Source organism: Sus scrofa, chromosome 2, assembly GCF_000003025.6.
Source record: "Sus scrofa isolate TJ Tabasco breed Duroc chromosome 2, Sscrofa11.1, whole genome shotgun sequence".
Taxonomy (NCBI): domain Eukaryota; kingdom Metazoa; phylum Chordata; class Mammalia; order Artiodactyla; family Suidae; genus Sus; species Sus scrofa.
The window spans coordinates 105,146,173-105,166,353 of NC_010444.4; the positions used below are offsets into that span (position 1 = coordinate 105,146,173).

The 20,181-nt window shown below is 35.1% G+C and overlaps 1 protein-coding gene across 4 annotated transcripts in view; it reads right to left on the reverse strand.

Annotated features, from left to right (window-relative positions):
- CHD1 (chromodomain helicase DNA binding protein 1) overlaps positions 1-20,181 on the reverse strand; it is a 92,155-nt gene that overhangs the window by 33,024 nt on the left and 38,950 nt on the right. For all 4 annotated transcript variants that reach the window (XM_021085399.1, XM_021085397.1, XM_021085398.1 and 1 more), the window contains 14 exons: positions 19,120-19,220; positions 18,732-18,910; positions 17,756-17,883; positions 16,821-17,037; positions 15,739-15,828; positions 14,659-14,849; positions 13,927-14,115; positions 12,060-12,222; positions 11,057-11,209; positions 8,504-8,575; positions 7,901-8,050; positions 4,662-4,810; positions 4,181-4,277; positions 3,963-4,058 (listed from right to left, as the gene is read on the reverse strand). In XM_021085399.1, coding sequence (XP_020941058.1) covers positions 3,963-4,058; positions 4,181-4,277; positions 4,662-4,810; positions 7,901-8,050; positions 8,504-8,575; positions 11,057-11,209; positions 12,060-12,222; positions 13,927-14,115; positions 14,659-14,849; positions 15,739-15,828; positions 16,821-17,037; positions 17,756-17,883; positions 18,732-18,910; positions 19,120-19,220 — 1,975 coding nt within the window. The remainder of the gene's footprint in view (positions 1-3,962; positions 4,059-4,180; positions 4,278-4,661; positions 4,811-7,900; positions 8,051-8,503; positions 8,576-11,056; positions 11,210-12,059; positions 12,223-13,926; positions 14,116-14,658; positions 14,850-15,738; positions 15,829-16,820; positions 17,038-17,755; positions 17,884-18,731; positions 18,911-19,119; positions 19,221-20,181) is intronic.

Below are 20,181 nucleotides of genomic sequence, written 5' to 3' on the forward strand. Positions count from 1 at the left end.
GGTATGTTCCCTCTATACCCACTTTGGTAAGAGTTTTGATCATGAATGGATGTTGGACTTTGTCAAATGCTTTCTCTGCATCTATTGAGACGATCATGTGATTTTTGACTTTTCCTTTGTTAAGGTGGTATATGATGTTGATTGATTTGCATATGTTGAACCATCCTTGTGCACATGGGATGAATCCAACCTGGTCGTGGTGTATGACCTTTTTGATATGTTGTTGGATTCGGATGGCTAAAATTTTGTTGAGAATTTTTGCGTCTATATTCATCAAAGATATAGGCCTATAGTTTTCTTTTTTGGTAGTATCTTTGTCTGGTTTTGGAATTAAGGTGATGGTGAACACTCCCACAGAATGTCTTTGGGAGTGTTCCTTCTTCTTCAACCTTTAAGGAGGGTGGGTGTAAATTCCTCTTTGTATGTTTGGTAGAATTCACCTGTGAAGCTATCTGGCCCTGAACTTTTATTTGCAGGGAGTGTTTTTATGACACATTCAATTTCATTTCTAGTGATCGGTCTGTTCAGTTGATCTATTTCTTCTTGATTCAGTTTTTCAGGCTGTAGGTCTCTAGAAAGTTGTCCACTCTCACCTCTGTTATTCAACATAGTACTGGAAGTACTAGCCACAGCAATCAGACAAACAAAAGAAATAAAAGGCATCCGAATAGGAAGAGAAGAGATAAAACTGTCACTGTATGCAGATGACATGATACTATATACAGAAAACCCCAAGGACTCAACCCAAAAACTACTCAAACTGATCAACAAATTCAGTAAAGTAGCAGGATATAAGATTAACATTCAGAAATCAGTAGCATTTCTGTATACTAATAATGAAATATTAGAAAAGGAATACAAAAATACATTACCTTTTAAAATTTTACCCCCAAAAATTAAATACCTGGGAATACACCTGACCAAGGAGGTAAAGGACTTACATTCTGAGAACTATAAAACATTAATAAAGGAAATTAAAGAAGAAGCAAAAAATGGAAAGATATTCCATGTGGGTTGGAAAAATTAATATCTTAAAAACAGCCATACTACCCAAAGCAATCTACAGATTTAATACAATCCCTATCAAATTACCCATGACATTTTTCACAGAACTAGAACAAACAATTCAAAAATTTATGTGGAACTACAAAAGACCCAGAATTGCCAAAGCAATTCTGAGGAACGAAAACCAAGCAGGAGGCATAACTCTCCCAGACTTCAGGCAATATTACAAAGCCACAGTTATCAAGACAGTGTGGTACTGGTACCAAAACAGACTGACAGACCAGTGAAACAGAACGGAGAACCCAGAAATAATCCTAGACACCTACAGTCAATTAACCTTTGACAAAGGAGGCAAGAACAGAAAATGGGAAAAAGAGTCTTCAGCAAGCATTGCTGGGAAACCTAGACAGCTGCATGCAAATCAATGAAGCTAGAACACACCCTCCCACCACGCACAAAAATAAACTCAAAATGGCTGAAAGACTTAAATATGACAAGACACCATCAAACTCCTGAAAGACAACATAGGCAAAACATTCTCTGACATCAACCTTATGAATATTTTCTCAGGTCAGTCTCCCAAAGCAATAGAAATAAAAGCAAAAATAAACCAATGGGACCTCATCAAATTGACAAGCTTTTGCACAGCAAAGGAAACCAAAAAGAAACCAAAAAGACAACTTACAGAATGGGAGAAAATAGTTTCAAATGATTCAGCTGACAAGGGCTTAATATCTAGAATATACAAGCAACTTACAAAACTCAATAGCAAAAAAGCCAACAACCCAATGGAAAAATGGGCAAAAGACCTGAATAGACATTTTCCCAAGGAAGATGTACAGATGGCCAATAAGCACATGAAAAAATGCTCAACATCACTGATTATTAGAGAAATGCAAATCAAAACTACCGTGAGATACCACCTCACACCAGTCAGAATGACTATCATTAATAAGTTCACAAATAACAAAATGCTGGAGGGGGTGTGGAGAAAAGGGAACCCCTCCTGCACTGTTGGTGGGAATGTAAGCTGGTACAACCACTATGGAGAACAGTATGGAGGTACCTTAGAAATCTTTACATAGAACTACCATATGACCCAGCAATCCCACTCTTGGGCATATATCCAGACAAAACTTTCCTTAAAAAAGATACATGCACCCACATGTTCATTGCAGCACTATTCACAATATTCAAGACATAAAAACAACCCCTATGTCCACTGACAAATGATTGGATTAGGAAGATGTGGTATATATACACAATGGAATACTACTCAGCCATAAACAAGAACAAAGTAATGCCATTTGCAGCAACATGGATGGAACTAGAGACTCTCATACTGAGTGAAGTAAGTCAGAAAGAGAGAGACAAATACCATATGATATCACTTATATCTGAAATCTAACATAAGGCACAAATGAACCTTTCCACAGAAAAGAAAATCATGGACTTTGAGACTAGACTTGTGATTGCCAAGGGGGAAGGAGTGGGGTGGATGGGGAGCTTGGGGTTAACAGATGCAAACTACTGCTTTTGGAATGGATTAGCAATGAGATCCTGCTGTGTAGCACTGGGAACTATGTCTAGTCACTTATGATGGAGCATGATAATGTGAGAAAAAAGAATGTATAACTGGGTATGTGTAACTGGGTCACCATGCTGTACAGCACACACACAAAAAATTGTGTTGGGGAAATAATTAAAAAGAAAATAAATAGTGTTGGAGTTTCTATTGCGGCACAGTGGGTTAAGGGATCTGGCATTGTGCCTGCCACAGCTGAGGTTGCTGCTGAGGTAACAGGTTCAATCCCCAGTCCAGCACAGTGGGGAATCCCTGGCCTGGGAACTACCATATGCCACAGGCACGCCCTGCCCCCACCCCAAATTAAATAAATAAATGAAATGATGGAGTTCCTGTCATGGCTCAGTGAAAATGAATCTGATTAGTAACCATGAGGATGCAGGTCTGATCCCTGGCCTTGCTCAGTGGGTTAAGGATCTGGTGTTACCGTGAGCTGTGGTGTAGGTTGCAGACACGGCTCAGATCTGGCAGTGCTGTGGCTGTGGTGTAGGCCAGCAGCTATGGCTCTGATTCGACCCCATAGCCTGGGAACTTCCATATGCAGCAGGCCCCAAAAAGAGGGGGGAAAAAAAAATGAAAGCAAATAGTGTAACAGTGTTTAAAAAAAAAAAAATGAAAAAGAAAAAAAGAATTAGACTATACCCAGAGTGAATGGCAGTTCCAGAAACCTTCACCTCTTACCAGGATTGCTGAAATAGTCTTCCTGCTTCAATTCTTGCCCACTATAGTAATCTTCTGCCTAACAGCCGGAATGACCCATTAAAATTATAAAAGTTTTTATTTACTGCTGTTTCTCTGTGTGTGGCACACTGCAGGTGTTCAATAAATATTTGTTTAATGAATGAATGCCATGAACTGTTTCTTAAAAACCTCAACTTGTGGAAAATAGGATATAGAGGAACCCACTTCTTAAGGCTAAATGGCACACACCTAAGGTTGGTTGACTTCTTTGCTTTAGGAATCCTTGCACCCTTTTAGCCCTCACCTAACCAGGAGTATTTGTCAGTATTATTGCCTACTTTGCTTACTTTGACTGATTTACTTGTGTTTTCTTAATTGTGATAATGTGTAACCTAATGTCAAAAACTGTTCCAATACAAAATCAGCTGAAAGTCTTCAGTGGTGGAAATAAAAGTGTTCATAAGTTATTTGCTCCCTTTCAAATCAGGTCACTGCTGGTTTGTAAGAATAAGAAAGAAAAATTTTTTATACACACAGCAAATTTTAAGACACAGATGTTAAACATTTTTTTTAGATGACCTTGCTGATCAGGCTTAAAGAAAAAAAAATGAATAAAACACTAAATGATAAAACATTGTCAGTCCTTCTCAATTTTTATAATTATAAAGAAAAATATCAAGAGAAACTCTACCTTGAACTGAGAAAGTAATTCGTCTCCAACGGTTAAAGGGCCTGGTTCATTTTCATGGGTTTCAGCCCTCTTCAAAATTTCATCTATATCCATTTCCTAAAATAAAGAAACCTTTATTTTAAAATACTTTAATACATTTTAAAATAAATATACATTTATAGTTTAAAAAAATGACATATTTTAAGACAAGTTTGTTTTTTTGCTTTTTGTTTTTTTACCTGGGGCTCTTGTTCTTCTCCTTCAGGCTCCTTAAAAAGTTCCTCAGCACCAAACTTTAAAATGGCTGATAACTCTTCTTTATTGAAAGGAGTAGAACTAAAATCAGGAAAAACAAAAACACTTAACACTAACAGTCATTAATTCAACATTTATATAGCACCTTTATGAATTATTGACATAGTCACCTTTACAACAGTTAATATGACAGAGATAAATAGGTGAGGTATTACTAGTATACTTATTTCAAAATCAAAGAACTTGAAGCCTGTAACTTAAAGGGTTTCCCCTCAAGATTACAGAACTAAAGTAGTGAAACCATGTACTGAATGTATGCTGCCAACTAGAAATTAGTTCAGTGCTTCAAAAAAATAAAATGACACACTAAATATACTATTTCAGTGATCTGCTTACAGTACGTAACATTTCATAAAAATGAGTGTAATATGATTCTAAGAGGACGTTTTTTAGTAAAGTAACTACCTTGAGGGAGCAGAACCTGTGTGTAGTACTGTCTTCCCAGTGGTGTCCATTCTTTGAATCACAAGATGATCTAAAACCATCTTCTTTTTGGCCCTTTCAAGAATATCCTCTTCAACTGATCCCTTTGTAACCAGACGATAAATGTTCACCTGTGAAAGATACCCATGATGAGGAGTTCCTGCTGTGGCTCAGTGGTTAACGAATCCGACTAGGAACGATGAGGTTGTGGGTTTGATTTCTGGCCTTGCTTAGTGGGTTAAGAATCTGGTGTTGCTGTGAGCTATGGTGTAGTTCGCAGATGCAGCTCAGATCCCACATTGCTGTGGCTCTGGTGTAGGCCGGCAGCTACAGCTCCGATTAGACCCCTAGCCTGGGAACCTCCATATGCCGTGGGTGCGGCCCTAGAAAAAAGACAAGTCCAAAAAAAAAAAAAAAGATACACACGATGAAACCTAAAAGTAAAAAGGATTTGTTTTGCTCATGTTAAATGCCCAATATTGGTACACAGACTGAAGTTTATTCAACATGAAGTTTTCACTGCTCAAAAGAAAAAATAAAAATTTAAAAACTTATAGCGATATGTTTAAAATTAAGTTTCTTCAATTTAATTATTATTTTGAGAGTATATCCTTCATTCTCACATTTTGGTTAAGAGATTTTATTTGCTTATTTTTCTTTTGTTAGAGAAATGACAGTAATTTTTAAATTATCTTTTAGCTGGGGGGGAGTAAATTTATGACAATCTTATTTCAGTTCCCTCGATTCTGATCATTTCATCATTCCACAGAATCCAAAATTGTATGAATCACTTTTCAAGCTAATGTTTATAAAGCCATGCCATAAAAAAAAAGAAACTCTCCAAAACAGACAAAAAGTGATGTGTTAAAAATATGCCCTATTTCTCAAGGTCAGTGGTTCTATATCAAACAATAGCACCATATAGGGATACTCTGAAAATTTATGGGAACATTTTTAGTTTTCACAGTGACTAGGTGGACTTACGAGCATTTACGGCATAGGGACCTGGAATACCCAGCATCCTTCATTAAATTGGACCTATGTTTTTCAAGTCTTTCAAATGATTTTTTTTCTTTTTAGGGCCATGCCTTGCAGTATATGGACATTCCTAGGCTAGGGTCAAATCAGAGATGCAGCTGGAGGCCTATGCCTCAGCCATAGGCAACACCGAATCCTTAACCCATTCACTGAGCAATGCCAGGGATTGAACCTGCATCCTCATGGACAGACACTATGTCAGGTTCTTAACCTGCTGAGCCACAAAAGGAACTCTAAATCTTTCAAATGATTTTTAAAAACTGTTTTAGGAGTTCCCATCATGGCTCAGCGGTTAACAAACCTGACTATAATCCATGAGGATGAGGGTTCAATCCCTGGCCTCACTCAGTGGGTTAAGGATCCAGCGTTACTGTGAGCTGTGATGTAGGTTGCAGATGTGGCTTGGATCCCGAATTGCTGTGGCTATGAGGTAGGCCAGCAGTTGCAGCTCCAATCCTACCCTTAGCCTGGGAACTTCCATATGTTGCAGGTAAGGCCCTAAAAAAGAGCAAAAAACATTGTTTTAAATTATCTTGAGTCTAAATTATAACTATTTTAATATAAACATGAAAGGTTTTTAGAGTTACATTACACACCAATTTTTTTCAGGAATGCAGTTATTGTTTAGGTCAGTAGATAAATGGATATTATATTGTTTGGATCTTTATAAAAAGTTATCATTTACAAATGTTTTTAGTAGCAGCATCACCAATAAAATTCATCTGTATGAGTAACCTAAAACTATTTTGTAGCTGCTACATGAAAACATTTAAAAGGAGATCTTAGACTCCTTCAGTCAGACTAAGAACCATCTACTACTAAAAATAGCAAGGGCGTGAAGCATAGGAATTTTGTATTTCACCAATAATGAAATAATAATGTATCTAATAATCATTAATAAAAATATATTTCATATTTATACCTCTTTTAACACAAAACCTGTATTGCATTATTTTGTTTTTACTCAGGTATTCATTCCAAAGATCCACCACAGGTTTCTATAGTATCTTGTCTTACTGTTCTTTTCCTAATGTATTCTCTATTTTCTATCCCATATTAGAAAATGTAGTGGCCAAGATCCTTAAGTAGTATAAATGGAGTGTTTAATCTAGCCATGTGCTGAGCATTTCAATATTGTAAGTATATGTTCAGTACAATTAACCACTGTTCCCTATCTCATTCATAATACAGGAGGAATACTTTGACTCTTCACATATACATTTAGGGCCAGATCATCTGTAAGACTATCCTCTTTCCTCACTCTCATATATGACAGCCTATAATTTGTCTTGGTGTGTTGTTATCCCTATTTCAAGTTTCCATCTGTTTTATAATTATCTGGGTAAAACATTTATTTAGTTTTAGATTATGAATTTATTTTTCAATAGAAAATATGAAGTTTAAAAAGTCAAAAAAATGTGCTAAGCCTCTGTGTGCTACTTATCTCTAGTCTCTACTTTGAAGAAGTTTGAGAAACTCTACTCTAGATAAAGGTAAATGAATTAAAATACATGACAGATGGTTTTTCTCAAGGGCTATTACAACTGTGCCAGAGAGTTGTACAAAAACTATGAGGATGACTCTTTGGGTATGTGGAGAAAGCACAGGGTAACAAAAAGGAAGCAATGTACTAATAAGCAAAATCTCTTTCAACAGTAAAATAAGTATATGAAGTCATTTTAAAGTTTATATATTAAATAAGAAACACTGTATTCTACAGTTAAGAGAATATGATCAAAGGAGAATGCATGATCCTATTCAGGCATAATTAACTCAGTTCTGTCAAAATTTCCAGGTGATTTTGGTCTGTTCAATAGCAATATGACTGTTCCAATGATCTTACCAGGAGAATAAATCAAAATCACTTCTAAGGAGTTCCCGTCGTGGCGCAGTGGTTAACGAATCCGACTAGGAACCATGAGGTTGCGGGTTCGGTCCCTGCCCTTGCTCAGTGGGTTAATGATCCGGCGTTGCCGTGAGCTGTGGTGTAGGTTGCAGACGCAGCTCGGATCCCGCGTTGCTGTGGCTCTGGCGTAGGCCGGTGGCTGCAGCTCCGATTGGACCCCTAGCCTGGGAACCTCCATATGCCGCGGGAGCGGCCCAAGAAAAGGCAAAAAAAAAAAAAAAAAAAAATCACCTCTAAACAGATTCTAAAAGAATAAAATAAGGAAAATAAAAAATACCTGCTTCTTCTGCCCAATTCGATGAGCTCTAGCCTGTGCCTGAAGATCATTCTGTGGATTCCAATCAGAATCAAATATAACAACAGTGTCAGCTGAGGCTAAGTTAATTCCTAAACCTCCAGCTCTTGTGGAAAGCAAAAAGCAGAAATCCTGTAAGGAATTATAAATAAGCACAATTTTAAATTCTTCTAAACTTCGAACAAGAATAAGCAGTGTGAGAATTTTACAACTGAATTTTTGAATTTAAAAAATATTTTACCGATAAAACTGATAGGTAGTTTTTAAAATTACTAATAAAATATATAAACCTCTAGCAAAACCTATCGATAAGATCCCAAATACAAACATATACATGGGAATAATAAACAATTCAAAAAGAATTCTAAATGAAAGTGGGCTAATTTATTTTGAAGCAATTTAATATCCTACATTGCAATAGTATTGATACAAATGGATAAAATTCTTCAGATTTAATAGATGATACTTATTTAGAAACCTCACTTGCAAATCAAAACCGGTTACCACCAATAAGTTTTTTTAACCAGAAGTATGACTTGAATAATGACTAAAAAAACTTAAATACAATTTTAAAAGCATTCATACCTCTGATCCTTCAGCATTAAAATGATCTAGGGCTTGTTTCCTCAGCTCCCCTTTTATTGATCCATCTAATCGCTGGAATAAAACACATTAAAATACTGCATGGTAACAGAATCAAAACTTTGAAAAGGAATTAAAATCAATTATGAAAATAAGTATGAAAATGCAGCACTGCTTTTGCTAAGACTACAAGGTACTTATTATAGTTAGGAACAATACTCAGGCATCCTGTCTCCAGAGTCTGTGCTCTTAACCACTCCTTTCGCTAAGAGTAAATAATAGCACTAGCTGTCATTATGCCTTAGACTTATGTAAGAATACACTTAACATTTCACAGCCATACACTCAAACCAAGTTTCATGACATAAAATATGAGGATTCACAGTATGTTATGATCTATTTTATTTTAATTTTAACTTTTATTTTTTTTAGGGCCGCACTCATGGCACAAGGGGATTCCCAGGCTAGGGGTCTAATTGTAGCTACAGTTGCAGGCCTAAACCACAGCCACAGTAACACCAGATCCGAGCAGCATCTATGACCTACACAGCTCATGCCAGCGCTGGATCCTTAACCCACTGAGCAAGGCCAGCAATCAAACCTGCAACCTCATGGTTCCTAGGTCAGATTCACTTCCACTGTGCCACGATGGAGAACTCCCCATTAAAAAAAAAAAACAAAAAAAAACAAAAAAAAAACAAACACTGGTACAATGCATTAAACAGCTTCCCAGATGCATTAACAGGTTATAGCCCACAGTTTAAAAACACTTTTATGTGGAATCTAAAAAAAGGATACAAATTCATTTACAGAATCAAAAGAGACTCACAGACTTTGGAAACAAATTTATGGTTACCAAAGGGGACAGGTTGGGGGCATGGGGGGATGGACTAGGGGTTTGGGATTGGCATATGGACACTGTGATATATGGAATGATTGGCCAAGAGGGCCCTGCTGTATAGAGTACAGGGAACTCTACTCAATATTCTGATGGTCTATATGGGAAAAGAATCTGAGAAAGAATGGAGATGGGTACATATATAACTGAATCATTTTGTTGTAGAACAGAAATTATCACAACATTGTAAATCAACTATACTTCAAAATAAAACTTTCAAAAATGAAATACACAAATAAAAACCCACTGATTGAGTCCAGTGTGGTTATGGACCAACACATCAATGTCACCCGAGAACCCAGAAATACAAATTATGGAGACTCATTTAAACATATGGAATCAGAAATTGTGAGAGAGGAGTTCCCGTCGCGGTGCAGTGGTTAATGAATCCGACTAGGAACCATGAGGTTGCGGGTTCGATTCCTGGCCTTGCTCAGTGGGTTAAGGACCCAACATTGCTGTGAGCTGTGGAGTAGGTCGCAGATGCAGCTCGGACCCTGAGTTGCTGTGGCTCTGGCATAGGCCGGTGGCTACAGCTCCGATTAGACCCCTAGCCTGGGAACCTCCATATGCAGTGGGAAGTGGCCCTAGAAAAGACAAAACAAAAAACAAAAAACAAAAAAAAAAACCCATGAAATCATGAGAGAGGGATCCAGCAAAACCCCTCTGGTTTAAAGTTTGAGGGTCACTGATTTGGGACACCATGGAATCTGGTTCAACAGCCCACATCTGAATATCCTGAATTTTTGTGGGTACCCTGGGCAAGAACCTTGCCTTTTCTCTACCTCAGTTTCCTCCTCAGTAAATGAACATAATAGTAGTACTTTCTATATAAAATAGAGGATTCAGTGAGAGAACACAGGAAAACACCTACCACAGTGTCTGACATTTATTAAGTGTTTACTACACATTAGATAAATAACAGATGTCAAAACAACAAAATCAAAAAAATTTAAAGTGATATGTTTCTTTTTCACTAAAAATTACAATTAGTAAAAACTCTTATTCTTTACATTTTTTCCCTACATGTATCTCAATCATGTTTATATCACCCAACACCTGCTCTTTAACAGTTATCACATTACATTTATTTGTAATTACATGCTTAATGTCTATCTCCCATATTAAGTTGTAAGCTCCAATAGAGCAGGGATTATGTGTGCTGAGGTTCATCATTATAATTCTACTTCTATTTTACTGCCTACACTAAATACACATCATTTATTAGCTGTATATGCTGTTTGCTACATCCCAGGCAATGTATAAAAAATTGCTATAACGATTTAAATAAGATATTATATATAAGACTAGAACCCAACTCTAAATGCTCATTCATATTAGCTATAATCATATTGAATGAATTTCAAAGTCAACACTGAATAGATGGAATATAAGCCCATTTTGGTCATCGGTATCCTTCCTAAAATCATGTAGTTTAATTCAGCAAACTATGCATTTGAATGAGATTATGATCATATAATTTTCAGAATCTGCAACAGTTCTGGTAACATTCACAAGGATTGCTCTCTCTTGTCCTTCCTCAGACTAAAGCCTATTACATATGGCTACCTCTTTAGATTTGAAATACATGAGAGAAATTTAACATTAAAAGAAAATAAACATCGCAAAAAATAAAAGACAAAAAATGAGATGCTTACTTGAAAGGGGAACTGACGATATTTCAAATATTCTGCAAGTATATCTAACATCCGCACCATTTGAGAAAAAATAAGAACTCTATTGCCTCGCTCTCTTAGGCGAATTAACAGTTTGTCAAGAAGAATTAATTTTCCGCTACTACGGATTAAGTGCTATGAGGAAACAATAAATTACAACTGTTATAACATGTTAAAAGAACCAATCAAATGAAACAAATGCCCCACAACACTTCAGTTTCTTTAACTATTTTGAGATTTAAAATTTTCATAATGTGCTAAAAGTTTATTTCAGCTTTCGAAATTTTTTAGAACCTTTATCTTTACTCTATGGCTTAAGAACACCATTTTTTTCTTGCCATTTAGCACCTAGGCTTTTGTTGTATTTTCTGGAGGAAAGAACAGAACTGTTATACTCTATTTGCTTATTATTTCTCCAAAAATCTTGGCTGAAAAACAATACACTGAAAGAAGCAGCAATTAAGCAACCAAAGTTTTTGAAAGAATAAGAAAATGTACTCTAATTTATCTATCTCAGTCACCGATCCTAGCACTTCAAAGCACTACTATGGCTGGATAGCAATTGTGCCTTCTTCACACTCTTCATCTTCCAGAAGTGACAGGACTGGTAAGATCTAAGGTCTAGATGGTCTTCTTAAGACTACCACTGCCCATGTTATGAATTCAGCACAACTGCTATTACTGAATTTTTCTGAAAATGAAGAATACAAATACACTAAGGGTTTTTCTAGATAAAGTGTGAGACAGCTCATGGTTAGAGATCTGTTTTTAGAAGAATTATCAAAATGATTACTTGGATAAATTATAATTTTTAAACCTTTTTATAAAGTCTAAAAAACCCAAGCACCATTACTTAAATACACCATTAACCAAAGAGAATTTCTAACCAATATATTAAAGCACTGTGCCACTTTCAGTTACAACTGAAGTAAACATTTCTAGAATTTTGCTTTACCACAAAGTAACAAAATTTTAAAATTCTTACTTGTAAGGCCTCCTGTTTATTATAGAATTCATTATTATCTGGTGGTTTAATGAGGTAGCAATGGTTACAACATTTCTTTAGCTCCATCATAATATTCAAAAAGCCTGAGGTACTGCCCTTGGAACCTTTGCTGAGGGCTTTGTAATTCCTAGTTAATATCCATCTGTTCAAAAAAAAATTATGAAAACGATGTAGCAGAACATTTACCAGGATGAATTCTAAAATCATTAAAAAAAAAAAAAATCAATCAAGTACCAAAGCAAAAGTGCACCATTATGAAGCTCAACTGCATATGCAATGAACCAAACTTTGTTCACAAGACATTTATACTCATTCATAAGACTTATGAGAACATGAAACTTGTTATCAGAACCATTATCTACCTACACACAGTAAAGGCTTAACGTAACATAGTGAATACAGCATATTAAACCCTTTCCCCCAAAATTTATTTTTAAAATGGTCAATTGCATTACCTATCTTAACCTTTCTATAAATTTTACTATATTGGGCAGCTAATGCAGATAGCTAAAAGTTCATGAGGATACCTAGTTTAGCCACACTGCCTTCTCTAGATTACAATTACACAATACTCATGAAAACCTAGAGAAAAATTATAAGTGGTTATTTTATTACTGCAAACTATACACAACATTTCTTCTCACCATCATCTATACTAACACTTTTTATTTTCTCTCTTTGGTCAGTCCTAAGAGGGACTTGAAACAATTATATCTGATTTGTGCCAAGATAATAGAAAGTAGGGAACTGGAGGTGGTTAGAGATAAAATGAGTTGAATATCAAGCTGAATGATGGAATTTATTACACTATCCTATTTTGTATATGTTTGCAATTTTCCATCATAAAAATGTAAAATTTATATATAAATGTATTTTTTAAGTGGATGGCACTTACAGGTATTATCATAAAACATATTTCTGAGAATTCAAATAAATCAAATGCATGAGGCAGTACATTTTATGTAATTAAATGTTTAAATAGATATTAGGACAGATATTTCTCTTTGATTATTCAAAGTGTTACTATAGAGATCTGACATACATAATTTATAGCAAATATGATTTAATAATATTCTTCGGCAAGCAGTGGGCCTTGGAGTTCCCTGATGGCCAAGTGGATAAGGAGCTAGTGTTGTCACTGCTGTATATGGCCAAGAAACAAAACAAAAAGCAAGGGAGCCTAAAATTTTAAGTTTCCTTCTCTGACTTCTATTGGTTAATTATACAGTTATCATAATCACATAATAATGCCTTGGTATCATGGAAATCCCAACACTTAAAAAAAAATCCACTACAACATAACAGAGTATGAAAAAGAGAAAAGCAATTAATGGTAGGTTATAAAATCAATTGTTTATTCTATGTCACCCATGATCTTGCACATGCCATTAAATCTCTCTTTGCTTCCATATTCCATAGAGTAAACCTATTTTAATATTTAAAAACTGTTGGAGTTCCTGGCGTGGCTCAGTGGTTAATGAATCCTACTAGGAACATGAGGTTGCAGGTTCTATCCTGGCCTCGCTTAGTGGGTTAAGGGTCCGGTGTTGCTGTGAGCTATGGTGTAGGTCACAAATGTGGCTTGGATCCTGCATTGCTGTGGCTGTGGTGTAGGCTGGCAGCTACAGCTCCAATTAGATCCCTAGCCTGGGAACCTCCATATGCCGCGGACACGGCCCTAGAAAAGACAAAAACAAACAAACAAACCTCAAAAAATAAATAAATAAATAAAAATAACTGCTAATGCTCTATGATGCAAATGAGGATGGGGGCCACCTAGATTGAGACAAGGATGGGGTTTACATAAAGATAAATGTTCAGAACATGTGCTCTCTTTACTGCTTACTTGTAATATTGTTTCTGTAAAGCACTCATTTCCATTCTTAAAATCTGTTCAACCTTGGCAGGAAGAGATTTTTCCACATCTTTCTTAACCCTGCGTAACAGAAACGGCTCAAGCTCCTTGTGGAGGCTTGCATAACCATATTCTCTGCCTTTGCCATGTTCTTCTTCAAAATCTTCCCAGGAAGAAAACCTGAAAAATTTAAGCAAATGGAAAAATCACTGAAAGAAGTCAAACTGCATTTGAGATTTTCTAGTAGAGTCAGATATAAAAAAAATACAGATTTTTTGAGGAAAATTTAGCTAAAATGAATCACTTCTTATAACTCTTCTTCCAAGCAATCTATTATGTCTCTACATAGAGGTATAGTCTGTTTTTCCTCATTTACAAAATGGGATTTTCCAACAGCTCCTTGTTACTGTTGTTACTGCTATTCTCAAATACTAAGAATGATAATGTTTCCATTTTTCAAGCAAGGTATTTTGAATATAGGCAAAGTCAACTGTTATAATTTATTATACATGGCTCAAGCTTATTTATTTACAAAAGTGAAAAACTAAAATATTATTTAAATATGAAATATCATCCCATTTCCATTTCTTTTCTGCTTAATAATCTCTGGTCCAATGTTTGGGCAATAAAACTTCCTTCTCATCCTATAAAACACTAATTACTTTCCTGCTAAACTTAGCCTACAAAACTAACATTAAAATTGTCTATCTCAATTTATCTTACTTTTCTGGCATAATGAAATGTAGCAAAGACCAGAGCTCTTTGAGGGAGTTTTGTAGAGGAGTTCCAGTGATAAGGAGACGGTGATTGGACTTAAAATCTATTAAAGTTTTGTACAGAAGAGAGTCATCATTCTTTAATCGATGTGCTTCATCTACACCTATAAATGCCCAATTCAGACCTCCAAGGAATGCCTTAAAATGAACAGAAGAACATAGTTAATATTTCAAGAGAAAAACAGCATTCAAATCATTAAAATTAGGTAAATCTAAAAACAAACTTATGTCTAAAATTTAAATAAAAATTACATTTTACTCTAAGATTTACTAAAATCTTTAATCAAGTACTTCAACATGCAAGATCAAGTTCCTTCCATGACTACTTTAACCATTAGGAAAACAGAGTATGATATGAAGTGAAAGTTTTTTCACTAGTTTACATATTGAAAATAAAGAAAAACTACAGTATCATTTAAAATTTTTACAAGATTTTTAGCCTAAGCCCAGTAAAAGCCTCTACTGATGTCAATTTGGAGAAAACATGATATAAATTTGGAACAGTGTACAAGTGTAGCTGTAATTCACTGTATCGATTTTAAGAATTGTGTATCTCCATTATATCAACATAGGTCTCTGACCTAATAGAGACAGGTCTGATTCTGCTATGTAATAGCTGCATGAGTCCAAGCAAGTTCATTAATCTGAGACTTGGCTTTTCTTTACAGTATGAATTGCAGTATTTCACAAAGTAATATGAAGAATTAAGTTAAGACAACAGCTATTAGCACAGTTCTTTAGCCAATGGTAGATTAATCCTGTTAGGTATCTTCCTCCTATTTAAAGATCTTACAAATCAACATACACTAAACCAGCTCCATATTTTTTGGTCTGCTTTTCTAACATTTTAAATATAAAAATCATTCTTACTTCAAGGATCATTAAAAAAAAAAAAAAAAAGGCCAGATTTGACCCACAGGCTTTAATTTGCTGACCCATGATTTAAGTTTTCTCCTCATCCTATCCACAATATATGGTAAAGCGAAAACTGACACACACCAAACAGAAAAACATAGATAATACATACCTTATCCTTCAGTAAGATTTCATAAGTTGTTAACAGGATATTAAATTTTAACCGTTTAGTCTGGGGATGCATCCATTCATGAGTTCTTATCTATCAAGAAATTCAAGGACAATTTTAAGACAAATATTAAGTATACTTTTACATGAATATCTAAATTAAAATCCATTCAAAATAGACAGGGAGTTCCCGTCGTGGCGCAGTGGTTAACGAATCCGACTAGGAACCATGAGGTTGCGGGTTCGGTCCCTGCCCTTGCTCAGTGGGTTAACGATCCGGCGTTGCCGTGAGCTGTGGTGTAGGTTGCAGACGCAGCTCGGATCCCGCGTTGCTGTGGCTCTGGCGTAGGACGGTGGCTGCAGCTCCGATTGGACCCCTAGCCTGGGAACCTCCATATGCCGCGGGAGCGGCCCAAGAAATAGCAACAACAACAACAACAAAAAGACAAAAAAAATTTTTTAAAAAATTAAAAAAAAAAAAAAATAGACAATAAACTAAGTATATGTCTATGTAATGAAATAGTTCTAACTATTCTTTATGCAGCCCAAGCTATACTGATCTTACTTATAAATAAAATGTAAATAAATGCCCCAGCATATCAAAACCTATAAAAAATAAAAAAGATGTATTTTTAATATGTGCTTTTCACTGAAGAAAAGTTCTCACTTGACAAAACACAAGTGACTAACTCACTTAATAATATAATCTTTGTGGATGAAATATTACATCTGGGGTTTGCTTCATAATCATTAGGAGTAAAGTACCATGTAGAGATACAGATGAAACAAAACTGGCAATGGCTAAAATTATGAAGTTGGAGAGGTACACATGGAAGTTTATTATACTCTTTCGGCTTTCATATTTGAACTTTCAATAAGGCAGGAAAACATATAGACAGATAAACTGATCAACTGATACAGTAACACTAGAATAAAAATTAATTTTTATTATGCCAATCAAATATGTATAGTCTTACTTTGTGGCAAGTTTAATGCTAGAAACTAAGAACTTATAAAGACAAATCAAAGACTTGTCCTCAAAGACAAGTTTGTCTAAATTTCTAAATTTGTGGAGAGACAACTTACCATGTTTCTGCTGTTGATGTCACCTAAATAAACCACAGCATTCATTTGAGAAGCCCATGTCTGAATCTCCCTTTGCCAGGAAGTGAGAGTAGAGAGTGGTACTACTAATAGAAAAGGTCCATATAATTGGTGTTCATGAAACAAATAATTTAAAAATGAGATAGTCTGTATTGTTTTTCCAAGGCCCATCTCATCAGCAAGTATGCAACTATTTCCTCTGCAAAGTTAAAAATAAAAATCACATAAGCAATAAAGATTCAAATTTATAAGAAACCTTTTTATATAACCCATGTACAAGTTTATGCGAACAGTTAAATAAGATTAATATCACAGGCATTATTTATAATGTCATTTTTATTAACTATAAATAAAAAATGTCTTAATAGTTTAAGAGTAGAGGAGGGAGTTTATCATTTTAGGCTAGAAGCAGCTTAAAGGTTGATAGTATTGTCTATAATCTATGACAAAACACAATCTATCTAACAAGTAGTAGGGTCTAGATAAAACTACAGCTATGGTAAAGTTAAAAAAATAAAATAAAATAATAAATTGCGCCTAGTCACCTATACTGCAAAGAACAGAGCAGGGTACACAGCAGAGAGGAAAGAAAAAAAGAGGTGTAAATGGGCATTAGAAATAACTGGAAGAGAAATAGTCCAGGACTGTTGTGAAATAGAATGTGTGTATAGTCTGATTTTAAGTTCAATCAAAACCTATTTAAATACTGCAATGATTAAAAGGTTAAATTCAAACTCCGCTCACTAGCTTTTCTTCTTAGTGATAATGATAATTATTGTTTATGTACAACAGGAAATTCAAAGACACGCATATAAATACCAAAGAGTCTTATCTTTTACATTAGCAGAATCTTTTCCAAATCCTGTATGTGTAAAATTTTTATTCCCCCAGACAGACAGAATTCAAAATATACTTACTTGCACCAAGAATGAGCAAGCCAATTTAAACCATTCAGTTGATAATCTCTTAATTCTAAACCCTCATGTCCTCCAATATAGGACGGCTGCTTCTTTAGGGCTACAAATCTTGGCCTTTGTTTTAATACCTTTGGTAGAAATACATGTTAATATGAACAATTATTAAACATAAGAAATCATACTTAAAGATGAAGACTTCATCTTTTACTATAGACTTTAAAATTTCATTTCAAATCATAAAGCTCAGAAATTCCACAATTCAAAATCTAGCTGAGGATTCAGTCAAAGAAGACTGTTGCTATACTATTACTATAACAATGTACAGTGAAATATTTTGCTCGTTTTTGAACAAAATGATAAAGTTAAGTTCTTGTTCAAATACTTGGGTCTCCCATACTTCACAAGCCAAAACGATGTAAAATTCATTCATTCAACCATTGCTCCACCCTGACCTTGAAATAAACCATAAACTGGTTTAACTTACCATTTTATTTCTAAATTACCATTATGAATTTACTTCTAAACAAATTCTAGTGGTACACAGACTCCAAAGCTATCACCAACAGACACTAAATAGAAAGACACTATATTAGGCAGGGGAATCCTGGATACTTTCTTATGGTGACATCCCTCTTTCCCTTTCCTAATGCAAGGAAAATACTCACTACTTTTAAAATCAAGCATATATGTCTAGTTTCCAAGGATTTTTCCCTATTTGGTCTCCCTAACCCACTCCGTACAATTACCACCACCAATTTATTATCTGACACAGTTTCACTCACCAAGGCTAAAAAGACAGTGCCACATGTAAGATGGCATAACAATTATAGGAACATCATTTGCTGTAAGACCTACCAACCAAGTAGTTTTCTCCTTTAGACTATGTGAAATCCGGATCCAACTCTCTATGTAGGCTTGGAATATTTATGATGCATGAATACATTTTTAATAATTAAAAATGGCAAACAGTACTCACTTTGCAATCTTTAAAAGGAGTGGTTTTTGATTGATTCCTGCTAAAATACTCATCTATGCATGCTTGGAACTTTTTTGAAATGAGAGCTCCATCTTCCCAGCTGCATTCTGAGTATGGAAGGCCCTGCCATTTGCAGTAATAATCAGGATAGCCAGCAGCTGACTTTTGATTGGAATGAGCTATAACATAAAACAAGTATTTATTTTATTTTTCATATTGAATCTTATCAAGGAATGCATGTAAAAATAAGTCATCTGGTTTAAAACACTCTTATTATAGTAAGAGCAAGCTACTGTATTTTATATGTAAACAGTCAATTAAAAATTTTTTTTCAGATGACTTCAAGCATGGAAAGATAAATGTTTAATTAGAATCATTTATTACTGACCAATTATTCGCTCCACTATTTGATACTGCTTGTGGAGATCATCTGTAAGTTCTTGCTGGCAATTGTAATATTCCACATCTTCTGGAGAAGCATTTTTCAACCTGAAAGATTATTAATCCAAGAAGCGATTCAAAAATCTCCCCTAGATTGTAAACTGGAATGGCTACTACGGAAAACAATATAGAGGTTCCTCAAAAAACTAAAAATAGATTTGTCATATGATCTAGCAATTCCACTCCTGAGCACATATCCAGACAAAACTATAATTCAAAGGATACACACAGGAGTTTGCTGGTGGCTCAGCAGGTTAAAGACTCAGCATTGTCACTAAGGTGCTACAGGTCACTGCTGTGGCACAGGTTCAATCCCTGGCCCCAGAACTTCCACACACTGTACCCACAGCCTGCCCCCTCCCCCAAAATCCCAAAGGATACATGAACCTCTATATTCATGGCAGCACTATTTACAATAGCCAAGACATGAAAACGACCTAAATGTCCATCAACAGATAAATGGATAAAGATGATGTGGTGTATATGTGTATCTCTCTCTCTCTATATATATATATATATAGACACATCATGTGAATCACAAATACCATATGATATCACTTACATGTGGAATCTGAAATATGACCTAGTGAACCTATCTAAGAAACAAACAGACTCACAGACTTAGAGGACAGATTTGTAATTGCCCAGGAGGAAGGGAGGTGGGGGAGAAAAGGATTAGGGGTTTGAGATTAGCAAATACAGTATATTTCATGTTGTATACGTACACACACACACACAAAATACATAAATATATATATATATGTATATATATATATATATAGTATGGATAAACAACAAGGTCCTACTGTATAGCAATATTCTGTGACAAACCATAGGAAAAGAATATAACAAAACATATGTACATATTTGAATCACTCTGCTGTACATACAGCAGAAATTAACACAACAGTGCAAATCAACTACACTTAAAATAAAAACAAATCTCCCCTAAAAAATCCATCCCCAAATACCATCTGTAACACAAAAATCTCTCATTCTGCCACTTGTT